Here is a 15,386-nt window from a genome sequence, read left to right as displayed (position 1 = left end):
ATGAATATTCTTATTACATTTGGCATATGTGCCATGGTTTCAAAAAATATCAAATCCCAGGGTACACAGGAGGGTACTCACAGGAGAGAGTTTCTGGATAAGGTCATGGGCAACATGGACAAGGTTTTTGTCTTCATGGAGACATTTCTGAAATTTTCTGCTTTCCTCATCTTCTAGAAGATCAAAATCAATGGCAGCATCCAGTAAGGCCTGAATTAACCCCTTCCAGGACTTTAGGGCTGGAACCTGAGGGGCAACTGCAGCACTAATGCCTGTTCCGATCACCAGCACGAGCTCCCGGGGCTTCTTAGTTTTTAAGCTTGGAAGCAGCTTCCTGAAAAAGTCAACCAAATGAAGAGGATTGGAACATCCAACAGATAAGAGGAGGCACACGGAAGGACTGTTGAAAATCACGGTTTTCAGCTATCACTTTCTTAATTGCAAAGAGGATAAAGTACTAGTTTCTGATACCTCTCCTAAGTATCTTTTTTTTTTAATGTTTGTTTATTTATTTTGAGAGAGAGCGAGGGCACGTGTGCGTGCATGGGGGGGGGGAGGGGCAGAGAAAGAGGGAGTGAGACAATCCCAAGCAGGCTCCATGCTGTCAGCACAGAGCTCGACGTGAGGCTTGATCTCAAGAACCGTGAGATCTTGACCCAAGTCAAAGTCAAGACACCTAACCAGCTGAGCCAGGTAGGTGCCCCATCCTCTCTGAGTATCTTAAGCAAAAAGACCAGAATTTTGTGCCAAGACTTGCTGAAAAACCTATTTCAGGAATCTTAAAAGGCACTCTCAAAATCAATTTTCTCCCTCATAGTTCTCTCAACCTAAAAAAACCCACTAACAGTAGGAAAAGAGCTGATCACATTACAGCCCAGCTGAGTTTTACTAACTTATATTTTATTTTATTTTTTTTTTAATTTTTTTTTTCAACGTTTTATTTATTTTTGGGACAGAGAGAGGCAGAGCATGAACGGGGGAGGGGCAGAGAGAGAGGGAGGCACAGAATCGGAAACAGGCTCCAGGCTCTGAGCCATCAGCCCAGAGCCCGACGCGGGGCTCGAACTCACGGACCGCAAGATTGTGACCTGGCTGAAGTCGGACGCTTAACCGACTGCGCCACCCAGGCGCCCCTACTAACTTATATTTTAAACCAACACTGAATTTCAAAAAACATGGACTCCAGACAGAAAAGAAATCTATACAAATTAAATTCCCACTGTTGGCAAATATAAAAGAAGAGATGAAAGAAAGCCAAATTTAAGCTCAGATTTCATACACACTATTAAGATAAAATTGAGAATGAGACAGTCAAATATGGGAACAAATTCCACTTCGGTTTTGTTCCAGATTATCTTGAGGCAAAAAAAAAAAAAAAAAAAAAAAAAGAAAGGAAGGAAGGAAGAAAAAAAGTAGTTAAGAGAACTGTGAAACACAGGACCTTCACATTACCTAAAAAAACAAAGAAAAAAACTATTCAACAGATACGACAAGAAGAGAAAACATTCCTTTCTTATCATGAGAAGCACCACAGAGTTCTGTTTTGAAGAGATAGCAGGGGCACAATTTTTGTGTTTTGGCCCCCCCCCCTTCAATCTGGAAACTACATTAAAATGTGTTTGAAATATGTTTATTCACTTTAATTTTTGCTAATGGTAGGTGTTTTCCAAGAAATTGCCTTTCTCAATCTTTTGTCAAAATAATAAAATAGAAAAAGGATTCGCATTTTGGCATAACGTAAGAAACAGCCTTGGGAAACCTGTTTTGGGAAACCAAACTTTAGAACTGCCTTCCCTATCCCCAACTCCTGCATTCAGTCATTCAACAAATATGAAAAACTTACAAAGTACTAGACATAAGGGTAGGCACTAATGATGTTCCTATGAATAAAATCAAGTCCCCAATCTCAAAAGTTTAGTCTATGGGAAAAGACTTGACAATAGATATCAGAAACTGATGATGAAAAATAAGTTTCAGTTCAAGGGAATTAAGATATTGAAACATAAAAAAATACATACAGAAAATTTCTAGAAGGGTTCACAAGAACTGTTAATAGTGGTTAGCTCTGGGGATTGGGGAGAACAATGATTTTTACTTCTCACTTGATTGTGCTGTATTACTTGAATTTTTTACCTCATCCATTATAGGTCTGAGGTGTAATTTTGCCTCACTTTTCGTTTCTGATTCTTCCTAAAACCACTAAGTAATTATAAAGTCATTTTTTTAGAAGGCATAAGTTCATAAAAAACAGAATAGGAAAAGATGACAGCAGACAACACAGGCCCACAAAATTTTAGAAGTTGTAAGGTAAGAGCTGATTCCCTCGACAGAACCTTGGGAATGTTCAAATAAGTCTGAAGGTAGAGGGGCAGGTGGGGCCAAGATAAGAGAAGTCACTGCAAGGCTGTCTTAGAAGCAGTTAGAATTCTAAGACTGGAGCCTTGCTCTCCAGAGAGGTTGAGTATTTGAGAACACTGTGCACAGCTTGGGGAAGGAGATTAAGTAAAAGTCAGCATAGGAAATGCAAGACTCTCCTTTGCCCCCTTCTCCCAGAGGAAGACTCTCAGACACTGGCAGTGAACCTTATACCTGCAAGCTATTCCCCATCCACTCATCTTCTTTTGGGGATAATGGCCAGCATGAGAGAAAAGACCCACAGGTTCTGACAGGCGGCGATTCCTCAGCTCCAGAACCATGCTTGACACCCCCAATGAAGCACGAGAGACCAAGTCCTTTACACACACACAGATTCTCCAACTGGCTCTTTAGCGTCTTCTCTTAAATATGAGCAGACAAAGAAAGGTCACCTTACATTTGAACAAAGCCCCCAATGTGGGAGTTACATCTAAACAAACTAGTACCTAGAAGGAAAACCTGCAGGAAACAAGGGACAATACCAGAGAAAGAAGAAAAATTGAAAACAGTTATCTCCATAAATTAAAAAAAAAAAAAAAAAAGGCATCTATGAAACATGAACATTAGAACGCTGTATGGGGCACCTGGGTGGCTCAGTCGGTTAAGTGTCGGACTTCTGCTCAGGTCACGATCTCACGGCTGTGGGTTCGAGGCCCGCATTGGGCTGTGCTGACAGCTCAGAGCCTGGAGCCTGCTTCAGATTCTGTGTCTCCCTCTCTCTCTTCCCCTCCCCCTCCAGAACTAGCTCGCGTTCTGTCTCACTCTGTCTCTCAAAAATAAATAAACATGAAACAAACAAACAAACGAAGAATGCTATAAAAGGGGTGGGCATGGGGCACCTGGGCAGCTTGCTCAGTTAAGCATCGGACTACTGATTTTGGCTCAGGTCATGATCTTGCAGTTCTTAAGTTCAAGCCCTGCATCTGGCTCTGCGCTGACAGTGCAGAGCCTGCTTGGGATTCTTTCTCTCTCCCTGCCCTTCCTCTGCTCTTTCTCTCTCAAAATAAATAAATAAACTTAAGAAAAAAAGGAGGGGGGTGAGCAAACAAAAAGATTTCTTGGAAATTAAAAATATAACAAATAAAAAATTCGTAAGGTTGGAAGAAAACAAAATTACTTGAGACAGAATGATAAAAACAAAAGCAATAGAAAAATATAAAAAAACTAGAGTCCTACTCCAGAAGGTCCAATATCTGAATACCAAGAGTTCTACAAAGACACAATACAGAAAAAACTGTAAAGAAAATTATCAAATAAAAAATTTTTCAAAAATGAATTATCAGTAGACAGCTCTGAAGAGCCACCTGATGTCTAGACTCATATGAAGGTACATCTCCATGAAATTTCAGGTTGCTGAGAATAAAATAACTATCCTTACAAGCTTCTAATGAGAAAACAAGAGGCCACATGACACAAATGACCGGGAATCAGCACAGAGTCCCTATTTTGGCAGAAGACTTAGCTGCTAGCAGAGAATGAGCAGTAACTTCAGAACTCTAAGGAAAATGACTTCCTCCCTAAAATTCTACACTCAGCCAAATCATCAAATCAATGTACAAATATGATAAAGACATTTGCAAATGTCTCCAAAAACCCTTCTCATGTGAATCCTTACTAAGGAAGCTAATGAAAATAGTTTTCAGCAAAATGAAGGACCACACCAAAAAGGTGACATGGTATCTAGGAAACAGAGGCTCCAATACAGGAGAGATGTAAGAGGAATCCTTGAGGTCATGGGGAAGGAAAATGGCAAATATCAGCCATTTTCAGCAGGCCTGGAGAACTATCCTCAGCAGAATATGGTCCAAAAGGAAAACCCCACGAAACAATTTAAACTAGTAAATTACTGATGAGTGTCAGCAGATCTAAGAGATTGACTCTTCTGTCACCTGTATGATAGGTACATAGAAAACAAAGCAAACCAAAAAAAAAAAAAAAAAAAGAGAGAGAGAGAGAGAGAGAGACAGAGACAATCTTTAATAACTTGGAGGAAAAAATGGACAAAAAAGTGTAATTTCAAAATACGATTAGGCTCACCTATGAACTATTTATACAGTCATGTAATGTAACTATTAAAAACTGACTTAACCAAAAATTATGATATAAAACACACTGGGGAGGGGGGCAACATGTGAGGAGAGGCTCCAGAAAAGCAAGCCTAATCCTCATCTTTCTTAACTGGAAATAGATAAAACCAAAACACTAAAAAACAGCAGTACATACAAAGTATTTTAAAATATGAATGGAAATATTAAAGAAATCAATTAAAAGGCTGCAGGTGATTATCTCTATAGAGGGACAAGGCATTATAAGCTTTCAGGTACTGACTTTAAAATTATGTACATTTATGACCTGGATAAAAATAAAAATTGAATCCAAAATAAAAATAATTTAATTTTTATATGAAGACCAATATTAACTTCTGAAAACAACTGGGATGTGGGGCAAGTCTGTTTGGTAATTTACTGTGTTCCTCAGATTCCCTTCCCTTGTTTACCTGGGCTTTTTGGTGGGGGGTGCGCCATCACTGAAGAATCCAAGAATCTTGTCTATATCAGAGGCCTGGCTCCCTGTAGAAGCCATCCAGTTTCTAAAATAGATTAAACACCACAGACCACAATTAGATCTGTAATATATACCATTCAAAATAGCATATACATTAAACAGTTTTAATGAGCTGTATACCCTAAAGGTGCTCTAGAGATATCCCCTGCTCAAGAGAAATCCACTAATTAATGAGCATCCCAAACTTCAGGAACTCAATTCATCTTGAAATTATGACTGGTGCTCCATACTGTCATCTTGTTTGTGTTCCTGAAGGCTCCCCTGCAACCCCTCCCACCACCCTGCAAAAACGAAACAAAAACCTGTGTCAATTCATGTCAATTGCTGGCCATCACTTTGTGGAGCCTAAGAAATACCTGTTATTCTCCCATGAGATAGGCTTTGGAAGACTCAGGGGATTAAAAACAACACATGGATAAGTGTGCTAATAGCCCCCAATTATCTACTTACTACTATCAGCTAAAGAAATCACTGGGTCAAGAATAGAACAATCAACACTAATTTGCTGATTGTTAGACATTCCTTGTTGCTGAACAAGTGTGTCCTGGCAGGCAGTGAGGCATGTCTCCGGAGCTCAACAGTGTGGACTCTGAGACACGGTGATAAATGGGAAAGGTATGGATTGTCAAGCAAAGATGCATGAGAAATGACAGACTGTGCTCAGGTGATGGGATAACTAGCAAAAGAGAATTGCCATGGATTAGAATGAAGATTGTAATGAGAAGTTTTAACTGCTCACAATTTTAGTAAATTTGCTAAATCGAAGGACCAGTAATTCTAAAACAGCAGTATTTTAAACAGTGTGTACACACACCCAACAAAAGACAATACACATTACCAGAGTTTTGGGTGCTTTATTATTGCTTCATTATCGATATTTAGAATTAAGTGAATCAATACAAATTATCTCAAGGTTATTATTTTATGAGAAAGCTTTTTTCTTTATGGAGACATTTTTTTAAAGTTTGCTGAATTAATTTTTCTGGCAAATAGAAGGCTCAGTTCCTCACCCCATATTGCATCACATGTAATAGAATTATCTGATATCATAATCATTAGATAGGAATCTCAAAATCATAAAGTGAGTTAGGAAGCAGACCATCTTTCTAGTCAAATCTTTGATTCTGTTGGTCAGACAGCTGGGGTTCAGAGAAGACACATAATACTTAACTCTGTAAACTGTCTCTTAATAATCATCTGAGAGATTTGTTAAATGTGTACGTTTTTAAAAGAAAAAAATCTATCAATTGACTTAAAAAAGTGTATGTTCTCAAGATCCAAACCCGAATTACTGAACCAGAATTTCCAGAATCTTCAGGAAATTCTTATGGTGAGGCAAATAGAAAACAACCAAATGAAATGCAAGCAATTTTTCTACAATCCAGCTATTTTGTTAAATGTAAGCATACCAGATGTCATCCTCCCTTCATTTAAATGTACAAATCATTTGTAAAAATAAATAAATAAATAAATGTACAAATCATTTGTTAGTCAACACCTTCCCAGTTTACTAAGTTAATCACCATTTAAAATACTGAAATATTTCCATTAAGTTTTAATTTATGTGAAGTCATTTTCTACTCTAAAGTGTAGCCTGGGCTCTAGACTGGAGAAGTGCTTAGAGTTATTAAGTACATTATCCTATTTTAGGGATGAGAAACACTGAAGGACAGAAAGGCTAGGTGCCATAATTCAAACCAAGGCAGTCTGCCTTCCAAGTTCATGCTCTGAACCATTCTATTACAACCTAAAAGTGTCCTCCAAGTTTTAGCAACTCACTTTTTTTTTTTTTTAAGTAGGCTTCATGCCCAGGGGAGAGCCCAATGTGGAACTTGAACTCATGACCCTGAGATCAAGACCTGAGCCGAGATCAAGAGTCTGATGCTTAATGGACTGAGCCACCCAGGTGCCCCTGTTTGTTTTTAATTTGCACACCAAAACTATCAAAAAAGGAGATCCCACATTCCAGACAGATTTACACAAAATAATTCTGGGTAATGCTTGATAGCTGCTATATGACCAGGCACTCTGCTGATATAATCATGGCACTCACCTAAATTCAGAAGCTGAATGAAACAGCTTTTTCTGGTGACAGATGCCATTTGTTACGTACCCCCTACCACCACTAATCTACATAGACTGGTCGTGTCATTTTCTCCTGGAAAATATGCTAGGCCACTTTCCCTGGATTCTAACAGATGGTAAATTCTTGGTGTCTACACCTGAATACTAAGCTTTCTTTTTTTCTTTACAAAATCAACTATTCTTTTGTTTGTTTAAAAACATTTTTTTTTAACGTTTATTTATTATTTTTGAGAGACAAGAACGTGAGCAGGGAAGGGGCAGATAGAGGGAGACAGAATCCAAAGCAGGCTCCAGGCTCTGAGCTGTCAGCACAGAGCCCAATATGGGGCTCAGACCCACGAGCCATTAGATCATGATCTGAGCTGAAGTCGAAAGGTTAACCAACTGAGCCACTCAGGTGCCCCAGAGTCAACTATTCTTTTTTTTTTTTTTTTTTAATTTTTTTTTTCAATGTTTATTTATTTTTGGGACAGAGAGAGACAAAGCATGAACGAGGGAGGGGCAGAGAGAGAGGGAGACACAGAATCGGAAACAGGCTCCAGGCTCTGAGCCATCCGCCCAGAGCCTGACGCGGGGCTCGAACTCACGGACCGCGAGATCGTGACCTGGCTGAAGTCGGACGCTTAACCGACTGCGCCACCCAGGCGCCCCCAGAGTCAACTATTCTTAAGGTCTATTCTATCTACGTAATTTAAGAGAACTGAATATGGCCAACAGGTCCTAAGAATTGTTACTGCAACATTTTGGGTCCTCTTATTTAGGAACTAAATGAGAAGAAATTCAATATGGCCACATTAGATGTAATCATATACACATCCTGTTTTCTAACAGGATAACATCTTTCCTTCAGGCAAAAGGATGCCTCATACAATCTCACATATACACTCTAGTGGCATTGGAGCATAAACCGTATCCTATTTCTTCTAGAGTACTGTTTCAGTAAAAAAAACAAACAAACCCATTTTAGTGTTTACCCTAAACAACATGCAGTTACCCATAAAGAGCTTTCACAATGATTACGAAAATCTTACAAGGAATTCTTTTTTTTTTTTTTTTATTGTTTATTTTTGAGAGCGAGAAACAGAGAGAGCAAGTGGGGGAGGGTCAGAGACAGAAGGAGAGACAGAATCCCAAGGAGGCTCCAGGCTCTGAGCTGTCAGCACAGAGCTCGACCTGGGGCTCGAACTCAAAACTGTGAGATCATGACCTGAGCTGAAGTCAGAAGCTTAATGGACTGAGCCACCCAGGCCCCCCGACAAGGAATTCTTAACATGCATCAACTAGTTCACACACTTATGTATGTGATCACTGAGTTTTCATTTTAGGGGGACTTGCTATGTACAACAGAGGGGGGAAAAGCTTTTCTGCCACAAGAAGACAAAGGCAATCACCTGTGGCAGTGTCTTTGTTACTATAATTACTGCTAAAGCCACTGAAAAATCCTTCAAGGCCGAGAGAGTTCAGCAAAATAAAAGTCAGATATTTGGTAAATGCTGAGGAAAGTAACAGCAACCTCATTAACAATTTTTTAAGGCCTAAGTCTTCATATAGAACACATACACTTTGAAACCCATCAGCTTGGCAAGAAATAGAATGCTTCTATCTCGTGAATGAAAGGGAAAAATCAAGGCGAGCATCCTTGGAAAAATCCATTAAGGAACACAGAAAAAGGACAAGTGGAAAGGGGGCTGAAATTAACTTCATATAAACTAGAGGACTTGTGGATTTGAAAACAGTGAAAAATCGCAGTAGCACTTGCTCTTGGTGCTACAATGACAGCAAAATCTGGTTCCCTGAAGAATGAGAGTGAGGTCTCCCAGCCTGCTTTCTTCACGCTGACCTCGTGGTCTCTCCCCAGGCTTCCAGTGTGTAATCTTCAGCTCAAACAACTGACAGGCCAAAAGGAACTCAGGATAATACATTTTGGTATATGGGCAGACAGAACAAATCAAAAGGAGAGAAAAATTCTAATGATGGCATTTTTGCCTGGAAATAAAAAAAAAATCTACAAATGACTAGCTTGAGGAAGTGGTACATCTCTTGCCTTAAAAGACCAGCTCTGGGGTGCCGGGATGGCTCAGTGGGTTAAGCATCCAATTTAGGTCATGATCTCACAGTTCGTGAGTTTGAGTCCTGCGTCAGGCTCGGTACTGACAGCTCAGAGCCTGGGGCCTTCTTCAGGTTCTGTGTCTCCCTCTCTCTCTGCCCCTCACCCACTCACTCGCTCTCAAAAATAAACAAAATTTAAAAAACTTAAAAAAAATAAAAGACCAGCTGTATTTACAGTAAGCTCTCCCCCATTCTATTAAATATATAAAACCTTGACTAGAATAAAGACTGGCTTATTTCTCTAGCATAAACACAGAAAAGGGTTAACTTCAGTTTTTAAGAGAAAAAGATAGTCACCCTCTGACTTGGAAGAAACCAAATCCTTCTAGTTGTGGCTTTTGGACTAATTCCAACACATCTGGTTTTCAGTAACTATGGGGGAGGAATGAAGGAAAAGATATCCAGTATAAAGTACTACAAAAGTAATACAAAAGCAACAAGCTCATTGCCAATTAACAAATTAATTTTACTAAAGTAGTTGATGAATTCAGTTCTATAACATAGATTGCACCCCTTCCTATCAATGTGTAAAACAAACTTTCCATTTCTTCCTAATAACACAGAGAGGTGAAACTGATATATAAGAACTATATGTGAGGACTGGATTCCTGTGTACCCCCCAGTCTTAAAGTGTTTCCTCTACCTCTGGTTAACTTAGTTTGCTCTTACTTCTGTATCTAAATTGTATGTGCCTGATATCCTCTATCTTCTGTCACATAAGATCTGTCACACTTATTTCCTGAAAATATGCTTTAATGTAGTCACTGATAAAATGCCAGACTGACACTACTTACTGTTGGTATTTTACCAAGCAATGACCCATATATGAGCAATATGAGAACGACCTCATCAGAGGTAGGGTTTCTGAAAAACTTTAAGGAATTGAGAGGTTTACCCCAAATTCTATGGTCTTTTTATTCAAGTCCTAAAATCAACCACATTGGTATTCCAGGCTCAAGAGCTCAGATGTTATTTGTTTCAGTTATTTTCAATTATAAAACCAAAGTAACACATCACATATATATAAGGAATAAAATTGTTCTTTTTCAATTTTTTAAAAAATTTTATTTTAGAGAGAGCCAGCATGAGTGGCGAGAGCGGCAATGAGAAAGAGAGGGGATCTTAAGCAGCCTCCACACTCAGCATGGAGCCTGATGCGGGGGATCAATCCCACAACCCTGGGATCATGAATGACCTAAGGCAAAATCAAGAGTTGAATGCTCAACTGACTGAGCCACCCAGGTGCCCCCAAAATTGTTTTAAGAAGGAATAGTAAGACACCCAAATTAAAATTTCATTTCAATTAGAAGTTGGTGACTAAAGTTGATGATTTTATCATGCAAAAAATAACTTCCTTCTTTGTCACTGCTTCCTCTCCTGTGAAGCTTCTGAGAAGGTATATCCTGAAAACAAGAACACGTGTTGCTAAGAAAGGAGACTTTTTAAAAAATTTTACTTTTGAGAGAGAGACACACAGAGGGCAAGCAGGGGAGGGGCAGAGAGACAGGGAGACACAGAATCCGAAGCAGGCTCCAGGCTCTGAGCTGTCAGCACAGAGCTCCACGCTGGGCTCAAACTCTTGAACTGTGAGATCATGACCTGAGCTGAAGTCAGATGCTTAACCGACTGAGCCACCCAGGCGCCCTGGAAGGAGACTTTTTAATAAAATATTTTCCACGTATTAAATAGTACAATCAGACAATTTCATCACAAATGACACAGACTATTCAAAGAAAATGAGATTAAGTAAATCTTTAAGGGCAAGGTTTTATGTTCTATGGAGTCCTTGAAAACTAAATCTCTCCTCTGAAGACAGTGTGGAGAAACCCTCAAGGGCTTACTGTTCTTGCCATAAGAGCACACAGGATACTGCTGCATACAAATGTAGATTCATCCCAGTTTGGGCGACCCCAGAAGATATTCTCATTACAGAGTGTTGCTCTTTGAGTTAATTTGACAAGTCTTAAAGGGAAGACTTTTCTGTCATAATAAAAATAAAAACGTTTACTAAGATTATGCCACCTAATTTCCACTCCCTGCTGCTTTTTACTTTCTTGAGGATTTCTGACTCAAACAGTACTGAGTTTGACGATTAAAAAAAAAGTTCTATTTTGACAACATGAAGTTTGGCAAATGCAGTCGGTTAAGCATCCAACTCTTGATTTGGGCTCAGATCATGATCTCACGATTTGTGAGATGGAGTCCCACACTGGGTTCTGTGCTGAGCGCAGAGCCTGCTTAAGATTCTGTCTCTGCCCATGCTCACTCTAAAATAAAAAAAAACAAAAATAAAAAACAATTTTGCTCCTTACATGTGATATGCTACTTTGGTTTTATAATTGAAAATAACGGATATAAACAATAGGGAGCCGGCTTGGGATTCTCATTCCCCCTCTTTGCCCCTCCCCTGCTCAGGTTCGCTCTCTGTCCAAATAAGTAAATAAATAAACATTAAAAAAAAGCCCTAAGTGTATTGAATGTTAATAATGATAGGGTTGCCTGGGTGGCTCAGTCGGTTGAGCATCCGACTTTGGCTCAGGTCATGATCTCACAGCTCGTGAGTTCGAGCCCTGCATCAGGCTCTGTGCTGACAGCTCGGAGCCAGGAGCCTGCTTTGGATTCCGTGTCTCCCTCTCTCTCTGCCCCTGATCCACTCACATTCTGTCTCTGTCTCTGTCAAAAATAAATAAAATAAACATTAAAAAAAATTTTTTTTAAAATAATGATTAAGTGAATTCACGTTAACACAAGGTGAAACACCTCAGAGGTCCCCACATTGTGGGTTTGTAATCCAAATTCCATTAAACAGCAAAAACAAGGTCAGAATATAAGACACAAAGTAGATTTGTTTTACAATTACTTAGAGTTAACTAAAAGGAAAAGAAAATGTTCTTCAACATTAAGATAAACAAAAAAAATTACTGAGGTTCAACTTATTCATTACTTTCAAGTTCATGTTCAAGTGCACAGTTAACTTTAACAGATATAGCAGATAAAAAATAATTGAATAGGGGCACCTAAGTGGCTCAGTCGGTTAAGTGTCAGACTCTTGATTTTGGCTCAGGTCATGATCTCGCGGTTTGTGAGGATCTGTAAGTTTGAGCCTGGTGTTTGGATCTGTGCTGACAATTTGGAGCCTGGTTGTGATTCTCTATCTCCTTCTCTCTGCCCCTCCTCTGTGCTTGCTCTCTCTCTCAAAAATAAATAAATAAACATAAGAAAAATTTGAATAGACACCTATCTTAGGTTAATTATGTTAAAAACTCAGTTATCAGAATGCCCAAGAGTGATTTTAAGAATAAGCTCACTTTGAGTGTATTCAATTTCTTTTAATCTTGTCATACAATAAAGCTATAATGTCTACCAAAATGCTAGGCTCTTGAACTTCCCACTTAGAATGGCAATGGATTGGTGGCTTAAAGAGATTGTGATATTTCCTTTTAACAAAAAAGAGGGTAAGAATGCTAAATTCTTGGGTGATTCATATACAGTCCTATCTGGAGGAAGAAGGAAAAAAAGCCCTGCAATGTTTTCAAAAGCACTTCTAATTTGCAGTTCTATGAATGCATACCATTTTCCTTTTTTTCAGTGAGCATAAAGTACAGATGAACCTTGAACAATGGGGGGTACCCCAAACCCCTCTGCTCAGTCGAAAATTCACACATAACTTTTGACTCCCCCAAACCAATAATAGCCTACTGTTGACCATAAGCCTTACCAGTAAATGAACAGTTGGTTAACATATATTTTGTATGTTATATGTATTATGTACTGTACTCTTATAATGAAGTAAGCTAAAGAAAATAAAATGGTAAGAAAATCACAAGGCAGAGAAAATGCATTTACAGTAGTGTCCTATATTTATCAAAAACAAATCTGTATATAATAAAACAATCTCATGTACAATTGCACCAAAAACAATAAAATATCTAGGAATAAACCTAACCAAAGAGGTGAAAGACCTGTATTCTAAAAACTCTGAAACACTGATGAAAGGAATTCAAGACAATGCAAAGAAATGGGAAGACACTCCGTGCCCATGGGTTGGAAGAACAAATATTGTTAAAATGTCTATACTACCTGGGACACGTGGGTGGCTCAGTCTGCTGAGCATCTCACTTCAGCTCAGGTTATGACCTCATGGTTCATGAGTTTGAGCCCTGCATTGGGGGCCATGCTGACAGTGCTGAGCCTGCTTTGGGTCCTAGGTCTCCCTCTCTCTCTGCTCCTTCCCTTCTTGTGCTCTCTCAAAAATAAGTGAACATTTAAAAAAAAATGTCCATATTACCCAAAACAATCTACAGATCTAATGCAATCCCTTTCAGTATACCAATGACATTTTTCACAGAACTAGATCAATCCTAAAATTTGTACGCAACCACAAAGGACCATGAATAGCCAAAGCAATCTTGTATAAGAAAAACAAAACTGGAAGTATCGCAGTTCCATATTTCAAGTTATGTTACAAAGCAGAAGTAATTAAAACTGTATGGAATTGCCACAGAAATAGACACATAGATCAATGAAATAGAACAGAAAACTCAGAAAGAAACTCACAATTATACAGCCACTTAATCTTCTACAAAGGAGGACTGAATACACAATGGGAGAAAGACAGTCTCTTTAACAAATGGTGTTGGAATAGCTGGACATACACATGTAAAAGAATGAAACTAGACCATTTTCTTTCACCATACACAAAAATAAAACTCAAAATGGATTAAAGACCTAAATATGAGGGGTGCCTGAGTGGCTCAGTTGGTTAAATGTCCAGCTCTTGGTTTTGGCTCAGGTCATCATCTCATGGTTCACGAGTTCAAGTCTGGAGCTGCGCTTTTTGCTAACAGCAAGGAGCCTGCTTGGGATTCTCTCTCCCTTTCTCTCTGCCCCTCCCTCACTCTCTTTCTCTCTCTCACAATAAATAAACTTAAAAAAAAAAAAAAAGACCTAAATATGAGACATGAAACCATAAAAATCCTAGAAAAGAACACAGTCAGTAATTTCTCTGACACTGGCCATAGCAACATTTTTCTAGATGTCTCTTGAGGCAAGAGAAACAAAAGCAAAAATAAACTATTAGGACTGCATGAGAATAAAAAGTTTCTGCACAATGAAAGAAACAATCCACAAAACAAAAAGGCAACCTACTGAATGAGAGAAGATATTTACAAATGACATATCTGATAAAGAATTAGTATCCAAAATATATAAAGAACTGGTACAACTCAATACCCCAAAACCAAAAAATCCAATTAAAAGGGGGCAGAAGACATGAACAGACATTTCTCCCAAGACATCCAACAGACACATTAAAAATACTTAACATTACTCATCATCAGGGAAATGCAAATCAAAACTACAATGAGGTATCACCTTATACCTGGAAGAATGGCTAAAATAAAACAAGAAACAGCAAGTGTTGTTAAGGATGTGGAGAAAAAGGAACCCTCTTGTACTGTTGATGGGGATGCAAATTGGTACAACCTTTGTGGAAAACAGTTGGGAAGTTCCTCAAAAATTAAAAATAGAACTACCCTACAACCCAAGAATTGCACTACTGGGTATTTACTCAAAGAATATGAAAACACTAACTCAAAGGGATACATGCACCCTTGTTTATTGCAGCATTATTTACAATAGTCAAAACTATGAAACTAGCCCAAGTGTTCATCGATAAATGAATGGATAAAGAAAAAGTGATAGACACACACTGGAATATTATTCAGTCATAAAAAAAGAATGAAATTTTGCCGTTAGCAACAACATGGATAGAGCCAGAGGGTATAATGCTAAGTGAAATAAGTCAGTCAGAGAAAGATAAATACCATATGATCTCATTCATATGTAGAATTTAAGAAACAAAACAAAGGAGCAAAGGGGGAAAAAAAAAGACAAGCCAAGAAACAGACTCTTACCTATAGAAAACTAACTGATGGTTTCCAGAGGAGTGGTGGGCAGGGAGGGGATTAAAGAGTACACTTATCATGATGAAAAAAAAATCTGCATATAAGGAGACCCATGCAGTTCAAACCTGTGTTGTTCAAGGGTCAACTGCAGAATGTTTTGCTTCAGAAAGTCAAAGACCCATGCTTCTGAGCATTTTCTTCAATGATCTTACTTCAACTTCAACCTCAGGGGAAACTAGGCTAGAAACAATGAACACCAATTCACAGACAGGACTCAAATATAAAAAACAACCATGACACATTGGG

General features: G+C 38.6%; 1 protein-coding gene across 5 annotated transcripts in view; it reads right to left on the bottom strand.

The window, feature by feature from the left end:
* FAM118B (family with sequence similarity 118 member B) overlaps nt 1-15,386 on the bottom strand; it is a 48,546-nt gene that overhangs the window by 20,042 nt on the left and 13,118 nt on the right. For all 5 annotated transcript variants that reach the window (XR_005792983.1, XR_005792985.1, XR_005792984.1 and 2 more), the window contains exons 2-3: nt 4,913-5,005; nt 82-334 (exon numbers count right to left, since the gene is read on the bottom strand). Coding sequence is in view for 2 of the 5 variants with exons in the window: in XM_040483478.1 (XP_040339412.1) it covers nt 82-334; nt 4,913-4,998 (339 nt within the window). In the remaining 3 variants the exon portion in view is untranslated. The remainder of the gene's footprint in view (nt 1-81; nt 335-4,912; nt 5,006-15,386) is intronic.

Source organism: Herpailurus yagouaroundi, unplaced genomic scaffold (assembly GCF_014898765.1).
Source record: "Herpailurus yagouaroundi ecotype Mexico unplaced genomic scaffold, PumYag 161, whole genome shotgun sequence".
NCBI classification, from domain to species: domain Eukaryota; kingdom Metazoa; phylum Chordata; class Mammalia; order Carnivora; family Felidae; genus Herpailurus; species Herpailurus yagouaroundi.
The sequence above is the reverse complement of the archived record's forward strand: the minus strand, read 5'-3'. Positions and strand labels throughout refer to the sequence as shown.